This window comes from Apus apus, chromosome Z, assembly GCF_020740795.1.
Source record: "Apus apus isolate bApuApu2 chromosome Z, bApuApu2.pri.cur, whole genome shotgun sequence".
Taxonomy (NCBI): Eukaryota; Metazoa; Chordata; class Aves; order Apodiformes; family Apodidae; genus Apus; species Apus apus.
The window spans coordinates 48,594,784-48,609,019 of NC_067312.1; the positions used below are offsets into that span (position 1 = coordinate 48,594,784).

General features: G+C 43.0%; 1 protein-coding gene across 1 annotated transcript in view; it reads right to left on the reverse strand.

Annotated features, from left to right (window-relative positions):
- The window catches only part of SLCO4C1 (solute carrier organic anion transporter family member 4C1), a 32,575-nt gene extending 22,363 nt beyond the window's left edge, over window positions 1–10,212 (reverse strand). The window contains exons 1-2 of the mRNA XM_051643657.1: window positions 9,999–10,212; window positions 4,139–4,402 (exon numbers count right to left, since the gene is read on the reverse strand). Of these exons, the coding sequence (XP_051499617.1) occupies window positions 4,139–4,402; window positions 9,999–10,212 (478 nt within the window). The remainder of the gene's footprint in view (window positions 1–4,138; window positions 4,403–9,998) is intronic.
- Window positions 10,213–14,236: the final 4,024 nt, after the last annotated feature.

Sequence of the window (14,236 nt, forward strand, 5' to 3'; positions counted from 1 at the left end):
GTTGCCCATGCTGTGGGCATCAGTGTAGATGCACTTGAGTTGGGCTACCAATTTCACCCTCATCGTTGGCTCTTGACCCTTAGGCTTATCTCTGGCAGGCCTGATTTTATTCCCCTCCCCCTTTGACTCTAGTTTAAAGCCCTCCCTATGAGCCCTGCTAACTCTTGCCCTAGTACCCTGCAAGATAGCATTTTTACCTGTTGCAAGTAGACCCAGTGTCCTGTAAACCAAACAGTTGTCAAAGAACCCAAAGTCCTGCTGGTAGCACCAGTTTTGGAGCCAGGCACTGATATGTCAGGTCTTTTTGTTTACCCATTCATTGTTCCCAGGAAGTGGAGGGATAGAGGAGAACACAACTTGTGCTCCCAGTCCCTTGATTAGTTGTCCTAAGGTCCTAAAAATCTTTCTTTGTTACCCTCAGACTTCTCTCTACCTCATAACTGCCTACCTGAAAGTTCAAAAGAGGGTTAAAAATCTTCAAGAAGTTCAAATCTGAGGGCCATATCAGACCAGGAAGTTTCCTGGTTATATCCCTAACCCACACCACAGACCTCCCTGTGGGAAGGGTCCAGCCAGAATATGGGACCCTCAGTTCTCCTCAGAAGAGATTCTCTTATAAGTCATTGTCCTCTTGCTGTTCACAGAAGCAGTCTTAATGCATGCAGCTGGCTGCTTCAGCAACTCCCTTGATGGGGCTTCATTAGCAACTTATTTTTCTTCGTCCTTTATTTCCAGAGCCCCACCTGCTCTATGAGGGCATCTGGGAAGGCAGGGGAGGTCCAGAGGGGACTCTCCGGCAGCCTGTAGCAGGGACCAGCTTCCATTCCTCTCCATCCTCACCTAGTTCTGCTCCTTCTGCCCAGTGACAAGAGGGCAGGGAATCCTCTACCTCTCCACTATCCTCACTCTGACCATCTGTTTATTCCTGCATCCCTGTCCATGGTAGGGTTGTTGGAACTAGATTATCTTTAAGGTCCCTTCCAACATATTCTATACTTCTAAAAGTTGTATAGCAAAATAGACCAAACAGTGAACAGGACAGCAACACTATTCATTATTTGACTAATCAGATAGTCTCACCAGACAGCAAAACCAACAGAAAAAAACAGACATACTGATGCTGCAAGACAAAACAGTCAAAATAGAGGCTGACACATTCTGTTGCCATTAGTACCCAAACACCACAATTTTTGATCTTTAATTGTCCTTAACATGTTCTAGGAAAGAAGATCAACTAATACCTTCCTGAGAAGATTCAGTAACTCTCAGCCCCAAATAATATCCACAACTTGAGTTTCCAGTATAACAGAGAACTGAAGATGTGTTCAAGTTACTCCTGCTCTTTTTAAATCACACCACAAACATTTCAACTCAAATGGCAAAGACTTGTTAATAACAAATATATTTCTTTTTTCCAAAGACTTCATTCACATCTTGTTACTGAAAAGACTCATGGGTTAACTCAGGCTGCTAGATGCATCAGAAAATCATACAGTCTAACCTCCTAATCCAAACAGTGTCAAAACTCAATGCAGACCGAATTTCTCAGGTCTTCACTCAGCAGGGTCTTGAAAGCTTCCAGAGAGAGACTGCACAGTCTTTCTGGATAATCTGTTTTGATACTTGACAGCTCTTACAACAAATTTATCTTCCTTGTGTCAAATGTAATTTCACACTTGCTGTAACAAACACCTTTTTAGAATGTAAACTTATTTCAGAAAGATCCGAGACTAAAGTTTGGAAGTACATTGCTTATAGCATCTGCGGGTTTTACAGTTCTTTCCACTGTATACAGGTAATTGAATGCAAAACTGTTTTATTACAAAAAACCACTAGATGGAGCTCCTGACTACAGATATCCGAGCCAGCTGAGACACTGACGACCCTATGTAATAAAAAAATAAATCAGAACAGCCGGTTACATCTAGGTTACATATTTGAGTTTGAAGCCTTTCTGGAGATTAGACAAGATAAGGTGACTAAACATTTTTGTAAATAGCTAGACTACTCATAGCTACTCTTTCAATGGATTTCTGAAGACTGTTATGTTAAATATTTTCAGTGGAATAGTTTGGTAGCATTTCATATGTATATATTCAGAAAGATTAATATCTCCACGTAAAACAGTAAATTCCAGAAAGCCTGTAAGCCTTATACTGGAGGCTAGATGTGTTTTGTTTTCCAGGCTAGAGCTATTAATTAACTGGCAGCCATACTAAATATTGCACTGAACTATACTTTGAAGTTGTCCTGAAGGTGAAACTCACTGTGCTGACATGGAATACACGAATATAAATAATCAAGTAACCAACTAGAAATTGTTAAAAATAAATTAGGTGGTAGATTTTAATGAAAAGCATCAGACAGAGTTTACTCCCAATACATTAAGATCTCTACACACTATTCAGCCAAACAAATAAGCAATAAGGTTTCTTGGAGTGTGGTGCTATTAAATTCTGCAGCTATACTTAAGATGCTTCATCAACACACAAACTACCTAAACCAGATATCCTGTAAGATCATGTGCCATGGTAAACTTAGCTGTTAAAGGATGCCATTGCACGGCACTTGCAGATTTACATGATGTCTGTCATGGTGCAGACATTCCCTGTACTCTTGTAGTCATTTATCTTAGTGTTTTGTTTAAGTCAACTTAAGTCCTTAAAGCTGTTCACCACAGTCACAGCACAGATACCTGCAATATAGCTGTCAAACCAGCATAAATTCAGTCAGCTTACAGTGCCATGAATAAAGCACATGTTCCATTTTAAAATTTCCCTACAGCTTTTAACTTTCAAAAGTCAACGTAGAACATGAGCCCTAATAAGCTATCAACACCTAAAGCATCATTAATGGCAGATGAAGTGGCAGATGTTTGATTAAGCAGATTGAGATTCCAGCCAAAATTGATAGGAGCAGGAGAGATAAATTGCTATCGTCTACCATCTCCCTTCACACTCCCACCCTGTCAGTAACTTGCTTTAATAAAAAAACCCTTACAATCAGGTTGGAACTTTTTTTGTATTACATTCAGCTTCCATACTAGTGAAGCAAGAGAGTAATACCTAAACTGAAATTGAAGAGAAATGGGACTGTAATAGTTGTTGCCAGTTACTAAGGGGTAATAATCTGCTCACAGCCTGCAATCACCAATTTTTAACTGAACAAGGCCAAAAGAAAAAAAAAGTTTGATTAACATCTGCCTCAAATCCTTATTTATTATATAGGGAACAATAGCTTACCAAAGTTATTTAACTAATGATTGATGTCTAGACAGCTCATGAAGTATACGACATGATTCACACTTAAATAAACTAATTTGGGAATCAACAACCAGAAGACTGAGACCCTTCCATCAGATAGCTTAACAGCTACTGATTTTAGTGAGCACTCTGCTTTCTCACTGAAGGAATAAAGCTAATTAGACACTGCAATAACAATTTGGGCAAAGATTTAAGTCATCCTGCTTTAAAGGTATCTGGATGTTCCATTATAAGTTACAATGCGTGCCACTAAGTTGACATGCAATGACTTGATTTGGAGCACACTGCACTTAGTCTTGTTTTATGAGAAACAAATTGGTGAGATTGAGAACTGGCTTTGCACATGATTTTAGTACTGCTTCTCTCAGTATAGCTGAGTACTGCCTGTTCACTCTATCTCAAAGAAACCCACAATTTCTAATCATCATTTTAGAAGAACTTAGTGAAACCTGATAATGAATTACTAAAGCCCAAAAGAACTGCAACATGTAGTCACCTTTCAACAAGACGACAGTAAGTCTAACATTTCTTCTACGCCATTGAACTAACTTGAACTCCTACTCACAAAGAAATGCCAGATAATTTATTTATTCAGAGTGAATTTTAGTTGTATTTATCAATGTAAGTCAAAAAAGCATTTTATTCAAATGTTGCTTATGAGAAAAAACTGATACTGATGCCAAGATCTCTTCTGAAAAAGAAAGCTCACTGTGCAGAGACAGCTCTTGAACTAAAGAGCCTCAGAGTAGTTTTCTTTTCAGTACCAGAGCTAATACTCTATTTTCAGAACTGTAACATGTACCAAATTAAGAGTTGCACCATCACTACAGATACGGGTTTTTTTAATCCCTTTCAAAACATAAGGATAAGCTTACCTTCAATTTTAGTTCCATAGTGGTATTTTCCACTGCCAAAGTGTGGTAAGGAAAAAGTAAGTGAGCCCAATCCTATCATAAAGGCTGAGAAAGCAAGCCATCGTGGTTTGTGTCCTCTTTCTCCAAAGAAAGATACAAACAGTGACAATATACAAAAAGCAATGTCATAGCTTGCAGAGATTAAGCCAGTGAGGGAACTGTTCAACTCGTAACGCTTCTCAATTGTTGAAATACTAACATTAATCAGGCCATTTACCACAATACCTAAAAAAAAAAAAAAGATAATTAGTGAAAGATACTTTAATTTGATAAGTTGCAAAGGTAAGCTTATCACATAATGGAAGAGCTAAAATGAATACATGTACAAAGCTATATTTTAAGGTATTTATTAGCTTTTAAATCCAGGTATATAGTGGATTGATACAGTGCCACATAAAGACAGCCAAACTGCATAGGACTGCCCCATTCAATTTTGCTTTTTCCTGTGGGCATTAAAGATTCAACACTGAAGTGTGAAACCAGCAAAATACCATGCCTTAAACTCTGTTCATGTATTAAGATTCCAGATTCAGCTTGGAGCACAAATTTCTAACAAAACTAATTACCGTGTTGTAAGATATTGAGAAATGAAAACTAGTCAAGCTACAACTGAATCAAGTTCAGGACATAGCTTTCAAATCATGGTTGTTAAAACAAACATCACTTCCCTCCCTGCCGTCATGAAAGGGAGATACAAGAAGGCTTTTGAACTGACATCCTCCTTTGTAATATAAAAAAAAAGTATAAAGCTATTTAATTATAGTTTGCAACTCTTTCAGTGCAACTGCGTTGATTTACTAATAAGAAAGTTCATCCTGTGAATCTTGAAGTTCTCTGAAGCAGAAGTATCCTAAAACCTGAGGACACGGCCATGCATAAGGTGCCTGGGCATAAGCAAACTCGAAAAAACTGATCCAGGAGTAGAAGCAACTAAGCTGCATTTGCCAATTTACACTTATACACACCATTCATTTTTACAAAAGGATTTGTTTTAGATACTACACCTTGAATCTCTGATTCTGCCTCTTATTCTGTTCATATGCAAAACACGAAATAGTTAAATTTACAAGAGTTTACTTGTAACAGTCCCAAAATAGGATTCTATTACAAGCGAGATTAACACATTTACTTTCTATCAGAGTCAGATAATGACAGTCTAATGAAACTATGCCCATAATAAAACATATAGCAATTTAGGAAGTCTTCAGAGTCACAGCTGCAAATAAGATTAAGAGCTCTGTAATCTCTCAGATGACTGATGAGCATCTCATTACATAGACCCTACAGTTATCCTTCCTATTTCTAAAATCAAGCACAATTCTCTAAGGTCATTCCAAGAACAGGAGGACAGATAGCTGGGGACAGCAATCGACGGAAGTTAGTTTTTAACAAGCACTGCACCATCGAGAAGTGCAACAATGCAGGCTGAACTTGAACAGATCTGCCTAGAGTGCTCTACACATGTAAAAAAATACTCCAAATTTGTGATCAACCAGCTCTTTTCTTACCAGAGTAATCCCTATCATAACTGAACACTTCAGCTTTCTTTATGGAGGCAGTTCCTGGAATAGCCTTAATTTTCTAATACCCTGCTATGGCCTTACTACCAAGGATGACAATTCCTCCTGTCAGTCTGACCACCGCACTTAAAATCCTATGGGATTAACAGAATTATTCAGGTGTTACACCACTGCTGTTATTTATACATTCAGCAGCTTTCCTCTTTTCTTCTTAAGGAGCACTGACCAATACTTGCATGAAGGAATACTAGCAAAGAACAATACTAGCATGAAGGAATGCACAAACAAGTTTTTCCCATTTGCCAACACTTCAAACATTAACTAAGGCCTTAAAATATCCACATAAGTAGGTGCACTGTGTGACAATTTGATTACAGAACTAGAAGACATTATCTTTTACCTGTTGTTTAAGTTGCCACTTCGAATTTACATCCCAAAAGCCATAAAACTTTGCAGTTAATTTTAATGGATAACTAGATTTCATCCGTGAAAACGTCGATGTGATGAATGGCAGTACAGCTTCCGCAATGCCATCACCTAGGCATTCATCACTACAGTACCTTCAGAAAAGATTGAACCTGGCTGATACTAATTTGATAAAAAAAAAAAAAAATAATTCTACAAGGACATCGTCACACTTAAATACTAGAATAGATATTATATTTTAACAGTTCTCACACAAAACCTTACTCTACAGCTACCTCTTTTAGAGATTTAGGTAGTGTGCACTGGCCCACAAAATCCAGATTAATCATAGAACAGCTTCATTTCTCTAACGAAAGACAGGAAGAATTTCTGGTTCCTCCATTTAACAACAAAGTGCTCTAGAGCTTTTCTAACTATGGTGGCTTTAAAGCACTGGCACGCAGACACTCCATTAGAAAAATTAACAACTCCTTAGAATTAAAAAAACTAATTAGGTTATAAAATAGTAGTGTTACCTGAAGTTTTTTTTCATACAAATTAGACTGGCCCAGTCTCAAACAGTAGTTCTGTTGTTTTGTTTTATAAAAATACTACTGACATGAGGAATAAACAGTCCTTCTTGCACACAAATTACCAAGGTAACTTCTACCTTGTTTGCTACAACAGCTATGAACAGCAGTACGTCCGGTTTTTGTATTGCAAGATGCAATCATGCACTTATGTAACTCTAAGTGCCATACATGTATTAGTTATGTAACCACATTCTACACAAATAAGTGGTTTCTATTCTGGAAATACAGGTTTCACATATACTTGTACTTGTCTAGTGGTCAGGGTGAACCAAAAAAACAGGTAACAGAATCGCCCTGTGTTACCCCCCCTTCATCCTCCCAAAAGATGATAAAATGTGAATAAGGAAGAGAGACCTAAAGGTTGGAAATTAAAACTGGAAGAAGTGTACTGGAAGGGACAGTAACATATGGGACAAGAAAAGGTATCTACAAATACATATAAAACCTGATTCTGAAGAATTAAAGAGTCTCAAAGTCCCTTGTGGCAGAGCCAACTTCAGAAAGGGGTTCACAGCTCTTCCCAGCACCTAATAGATTTGGATGCTGCAGAGCATGTGCCGAGCTCATGAAAAAACAGGAGCCTCCCTCCAAGGCCAGGAGAGCAGCAAGGAACAAGGGAGAAGGAATGGGGGAGACTTCTTGTCCTCCTAGCTTTTATAGAGTTCAGCAAGAAATGGAAGGGAATACCGATCCCTCTCTGTTCTGTCCCTCCCAAAGACCCTCTCCAGACCAGTATGGTCCTCATACTGCTACCATAAAATTAGCCTGGCCCCCCTGAAGCCATAACAGTATTTTAAACAAAACAGCCAGAAATGAAGTGTTAAGTTACACCTGGAATCTTCCAAGAAACCGAAATACAGCAAATCAGGTGCTAATGATAACAAATTCTTTTCTAGAGTCTCTAGAAAATAACCTAATAAATACATGCCTTCACTTAGACACACACATTCAAAAACCTACAGACATGCAGCAGGTTACTGCAGGTAACTACCTACTATGTTCACTCATTGTCTAAGTGTTAAGCATTAATTCATTACTCTTCAGTGCATTAGCAAATAAACTGCCCTAGAAGTGCATTAGCAAGTTTTACAGACATATTTTACCTTCATCAGTAACGGTTTCTGTCATTTGGAGTGTAAATTAAAAGTGAGATCCAAAGCTAGAGCACAGTACACACAGCTCACACAGCTTCAAAAATCTCAGTTGTGTTCTGCATGCTTTTATCTGAAGCTTTTAGCTGCAAGATGTGAGTATTTTTATAAGATTTCACATGCAGCACTGAATTTTTTGTCTGAAAATATTCCGTTTCTCTGCTTCTCAAAGAGTTGCAATCAAAGTCTTCAGTACTTAATTTCCTTTCTACAATCTAGCCAAAGGCAAGGTACTTGTTCAGAAAATTCAGATAACATCATTAAGAATGCCACAAGGTCTATAATAGCCCTGCCTATGTCAGCTTTCAAAACAAGCATCAGAAACCTCATAACATTAAGGACCTAAATCTGAACTAGAGTAGACTGGTACCTCTCTGAGGTCTGGTATACACCTAGGGTTAGATAACAGGACAAAGACCTGGATACATGTCATAACCAACACCCACAGCATCCTAAAGGGACAGAGTTTTTTATTATGCTTTTTATTATTATTATTATTTTATGATTGGGAACCTATCCACAGTACTAATAAAAAATAAAATTTAAGTGACACAATATAATTATTCATCTGAGCAAATGATCATATTAGCACACCATGCTGGATTTTAAGAAACAGTGCTATAGCAAATTTAGTAGTGGTGGAAATATTCAAAACACTTTGACTAGTGTAACATAATATGAAACTTCCCAGGATCACATTCAGGGCATTTTTGGTTGCCTATCCATATTCTTAAGCTACAATAGCGGTGGTCTACTACTCAGTTAGCATTGAAATCTGCTATTCTGTTCTTCCACCTCTCCCTTTCTTTTTATTATGTTATAAAAAATAAATTGGAGCTAACAGCAGGACAACAGCAACAGCAATCACCTGGTCCTACCACCTGTAGCATGACATTTCAAATACATGTAAGGGCTATGCCCAAAAATCTCTAGATACTTGTTTTCTAACACAACCCATGTATGGCAAGAAAATACCAGATTCTTAACAGGCTGAAATCAGAAAGAGTCATAGGAACACACACTGAGAGGCACCAAGCAACCCAAGTAGCTGTCAGATCCTTCTAGGTTTTAAGCAAAACTTTCTCCTCAAGTTGTCCTCAGACCATCCCAGCTACCTCAGTGTGGTTCCAGGCAGGAACACCACCATTTATATCCTGCATACCTTTGGAACAGGCTGCTTGCTCTCCTAGCACTGAAGTACTTCTGAACCTCCCACCACCCCTCTACAGCAGTCTCATTCTTTACAAGCAACTCAGATGAGCTCTAAAGCTCCAGTTTTTCAGGAAACAGTTTTCTTTCCTAGCTAGTCTAATAAAAGTTGAAGGGCTCTGAACATGAATCCAATAGCTCCATTTGACAGACAAACATCTAAGCTTTACAAAACTGAAGTTCATACATTTGGTACACTAATGCTTCTCTTCCCCATCAGCCATTTTTACTACTTTCTAAGCTTAAGGATTGCCAACACCCTAACAAATCTTGCTATGGAAAACACAAAATATAGACTAGAATATCTGAAGCTAAGCAACACAGATTAAGAGCAAGCTAAAATTCAGGTTTCCCCCATGGTTAAATTAAGCTATTAGTTGCTTAAAAGATGGCTGTAGGAAGATCCACAGAACAAAACCAGATTTTTTTTACATTCATACACAAAGTACCACCCAACCACACCCAGGCACTTTCTAGTTTATAGGTATTTAACCAAGTACATTCTAGGGCACTACAGCTATGTCGATTGGTTTATATTGTGGTTTATTCCCTAGCTCATGTGTCTCACTGATGAAGCACTGCGTCCCTGTTTGCCATGGGGATGCAGTGTAGGCAAGAGTATGAAGGGCACAGTTTGAGACCACGGAGTCAGCAGTGGTCACAAAGGTAGGCAGAAAAAGAAGGAAGAAAAAACTGAAGAACAGAGAGCAACACTGCAGGAGCAACTTCCCCACCCAGGGCAGCTTCCTCCCCTAGTGAAGCCATTACCATCGCTCTCAGCAACAAGCACCAGACGCGGGCAGCTGCAGGGACCCTGCCAGGCTCCCCCACCACCCAGCACCACCATCAGCCTTCCCCTGCCCTTCCCAGACCAGGCTCTGGGGCCGGGCTCCACATGGAGGGCAGGGGGCAGGGCCTGCTGCTCAGGGCAGCGAGGGGTTACCTTGAAAGATAGCCAGGAGGCTATAGGCAGCTAGGTAGCCTTCGGGGTTGTTGCAGAGCTGCAGAGCCTTCGGGGCGCAGCGGCCCCACCCGCAGGGACCCTCCTCCCGCGCAGGGTCGCCGGCACCTGCCCCGGCAGGGCTCGCCCGGCGCTGACGGCCCAGGTCGGGGCTCGGTGGCTCAAACGCCGAGTTCTCGATGCCGCCACCCTTCATCGCGCCAAACGGCCGCCGCCCTGCCCCGGCTGCCGAGCGGCACAGCCCGCAACGCTCCCCTAAAGCCGCAAGGGCGGGGCCGGGCCCGCCCCGGCAGGCACAGGTGCCGCCGCTGATCCCCTCCTCCCGCAGGGGCGGCCCGGCCCGGCCCGGCCCGGCTCCGCGCCGCCCCGCTCCGCCGCTGCCCGCCCGGCCCGGGGGGTGCCGGGGCGCGCGTCCCAGCCCGCGGGAAGGCTCGTGCCTCGGTGTCCGCCCCGGGCCTGCGCCGGGAACGAGCCGCGGTGACCGGAGCGGCCCCTCGGGCCTCGTTGGAACGGCCCCCAGCCCGGCCGCGCCGCGCGCCTCTCCCGGCCGGCCGGCCCCCCCCGCAGGGACGTCCCGGGACGACAGGAGCGCTCGCCCGGCCCATCGGCCGGGGCGGCGGCGGCTGGGGCTGCGTGCGGCCTCGTGGCATGCCCAGCTTGGTCTGGCGGGCACAGGGTGCGAGGCCGCGGGGTGCCCGCAGCGGCAGCAGACGGCACAGCCGTCGTACCCGCGAACGTGCTCTGAAGGGAAGTAAACAGGAAGAAATGGAACAAAAATAAACTCCCCACAAAACCCTGAGAAAAAGTCGGCATGAATGTTTCTTCTGGGAAACAACAACAACTTCAGCATGTTCTGTGCAAGTGCAAGGGATGTTATCCCAGATCCGATCTTCACTTCAGGCAAGTGATTGGCACATGATCCACTTGGGTGTAGAAAGCCATCTTCAACAACAACAACTGCCCACCACCCCCAGACACTGGCAGGTGTCTTCCTTTGGAAATGTTACTCAATTGCCGTGTTACAGAAAGTTGCCACCTGCAGGAGCTTCCAGCCACTGAACAAGTTACTCAGCTGCAGACACCAACCATGGGAATCTGACAAGTGTACGTGGAAGTACCAAGTTTCATTGGATATAGTGGCGATTATTTTGCTCATCAGTACAAGAGCAACTGGGAAGGAGTCTAGGGATCAATTGACCGTCACCACTGTTACTAATCTCCAGGCAGTACTGGTTTGTCCTAAAGAGTCCTTCCCCTTTCAGGAGACAAAAAACGTTAGAGACGAGTGAAATAAGACTGAAATTGGAGGCATCAGCACTAGCTTTGTTTCATGGTTTGACAGTGAAAGTCACTCTTGAATTTGAAACCATCCTCTCTTCCCCTGGTGTCAGAGCTGTTGAGAGAGGAGCAGACATTTTCAAGTATTCATTAGCAGCACAAAAACTACATGGAGATGACCTTATGAAAAAAAACCAAAACAATGACCAATCAATCAAACAAAACACAAAAAAACCCCAAAAAAGCCCACAAAACACCAAAAAAACCCAACCAAAACCAAAGCACAAACAAAATAAAAACCCCAAATTAAACAAACAGTAGGTTAGAGAATATGGATCTGTGTATTTATATAGATAAATTGCAAATGAGAAAACAGCTGGTCTTGCTGCTGTTGCAGCTGGCAGGGGCAGCAGGTGATGGATGGAGCTGGAGGGCCGTGGGCTTCCATGCCAATGGGCTTCCATGTGCAGTTGGGCCTTAGCCACTACACCTTGGCCACCTTGGCATCCCTCCCAGGCTTCCCCGGTGTCACAGCTAGCAGTGACCTTCCTGAGTCCACAGGAACTCAGATAGCTGCTCCCCAGTGAAGCATGACTCTGCTGGTCACTCACAGTCCTCAAACTTTGACATTAACTTATTATTTCAGGCTATAATCTGAAATGTTTTTCCTCAAGTATATATCAAGGTATATCCTGGTTAATAGTCTCTTGAAAGGTCTCAGGATGTGGCTAAATCAATGGGCACACTAGCCTGTTTCAGGAGTAGCGTATTAGTAAAGTCGTCTTTTGCCTGTTTGCTTGCATTTTACTGGTTCTTTTTTTTCTCAAAATAAAGTAGGTCATGTCGTATGAAGTACTATTCTGATCTCTGCTAGAGTGTCTACATGCTAGAGGAGTAAGAATAATCCACAAAGTTGCTAAATTATTATGTGACATGCTAAATTATTAAATATGATATAAAACCCACCCTTTGATCTGCCAGGTCAACTAAGTTTGTTGTTACCTTAATTTAATTGTCAACCTGCCAACTGATGGTTTTGATTTTATGATCGTAGTAAGGTGACAGAGGGAAGGAGCCCGCAGCTGCCTGCCCGGTCCCCTGGCTGCTCTGCCCCAGAGTTGGAGCTCGCCGCGACTGACAGAGGAGCGGGGTCTGCTGCTGCTGCTGGGGGATCGCCCCTGGTACCGGGAAGCTGCCCCTACAGACCTGCTGCCAGGCCCCTCCAACTGCATCCTGGGAGCCACATGCTCTCTAACTTTCCTGCTGGGCTCAACTCCTACCCTTTTACTCCATTGATTCCACACCTCTCCCTCGGAGTGTACATTTAATAAGACCATAGTACCTTTGAATTACCTTTCAGATACATACCTAGACTACCTCTCCTGATCCTTGGTCACCTTAGTTTGTATTAACCCTTAACAAACTGGCTGATTCGTAAAGTAAATACTGGTCTCAGTCACAATTTGTGAGCATGGTGAGGAAGGGTATTTTAAAATACTCTAAGATGCAGCCCAGCAGCGGCCGTTCCTCTGGGAGAGGCAGCGCCACGTCTGACCCTCGGGCTCATTCACAAAGCCCTCCACACTGGGGGGGAGGGAGTCACAGAAGCACCTGACAGCCAGTAGCCCCCCCTGGAATCAGCTTATGACAGCAACTGACATCATCTACCTGGACTTGTGCAAAGCATTTTACACTGTCCCACTCAACATCCTTGTCTCTAAGTTCAGCCTAGATAAGATAAGGCTCTGGGGAGATCTTACAGTGGCCTTCAGAACCTGAAAGGGGCCTCCAAAACAGATGGGGAGGGACTTTTTATAAGGGTGTGTAGTGATATATCACTGTGTTGTGGTTTGGGCCCAACACGATAACAAAGGAACAGCCCCATGGGCGCTCACTCAACTTCCCCCCTACACACTCTCTTTGGGATGAGGAGGACAAAGCTCATGGGCTGAGATGAAGGACAAGGAGGGTTCTTCACTGATTAAGGTCCCAGGCAAAACAGACTCAGCTTGGGGAAAAAACAGTGATTTAATTTCACACTAATCAAACACACACAGGACACAGACAACACGAAGAGCCTTAGCATGTTGCTGTATCAAGTCACTGAGGGAGACAAAGAAATGTGGTTGTTTGCTTGTTGGTCAGTCAGGAGTCTGGTATTGGAACAATAAAACTAAAAAAATTGCTGTTAGTGGTATTAGAATATAACTTTAGTCCTCAATAAAGAAAACAAACGTAACAAGCAACAGATGTTAGCAACTTCATATAACTGTGGCAACATAAGCGAAGAGGGAACTATGTATTGTATTCTCATCCAAGTAACAAATTGGTTTGGTTTGAACATAAAGGGATGAAATCTATTGTTTCTCTGCCTTGACACCGTTAATTTTTTGGAATAAGTAAATATGAGGGAAACAGTTCTTCTTCTTCTTCCCCATATAAGTCTAAACAAAATGCCTTTTAAGTCAGCAAAGGGCTTCTGCTGATTATTCCCAGCTAATGGACCAAAACCAGCCTGCTGCTCGAGGACAAATGAAAGCAGAACAACAGATGTGGTACAAGGCAGGAAGGATGGGCAACAAGTTATGCATTGCCCTGCTAGTTACTGCCCTAACTTGCGGCTCATGGATGCCAATTGGCTCTGGACAGTGACACTGGCTGGATACGGGGGTCATGGGGGTATAAAAGGTGGCGAATTCAGCAGGTGGGATCGAGGCCTGCTCGGACATTCCTGCGTGGGACACCCCCCTGCTGCGGAGCCTGGCGCTGGGACTGCCTGCCCTGCCTGCCCTGCCTGCCTGCCCTGCCCTGCCTGCCCTGCCCTGCCTGCCCTGCCCTGCCCTGCCCTGCCCTGCCCTGCCTGCCTGCCCTGCCCTGCCCTGCCTGCCCGGGGATCCAGCCTGAGCCTGAGCGGTGAGTGTGCCGGGATTCTGACCCCTGCG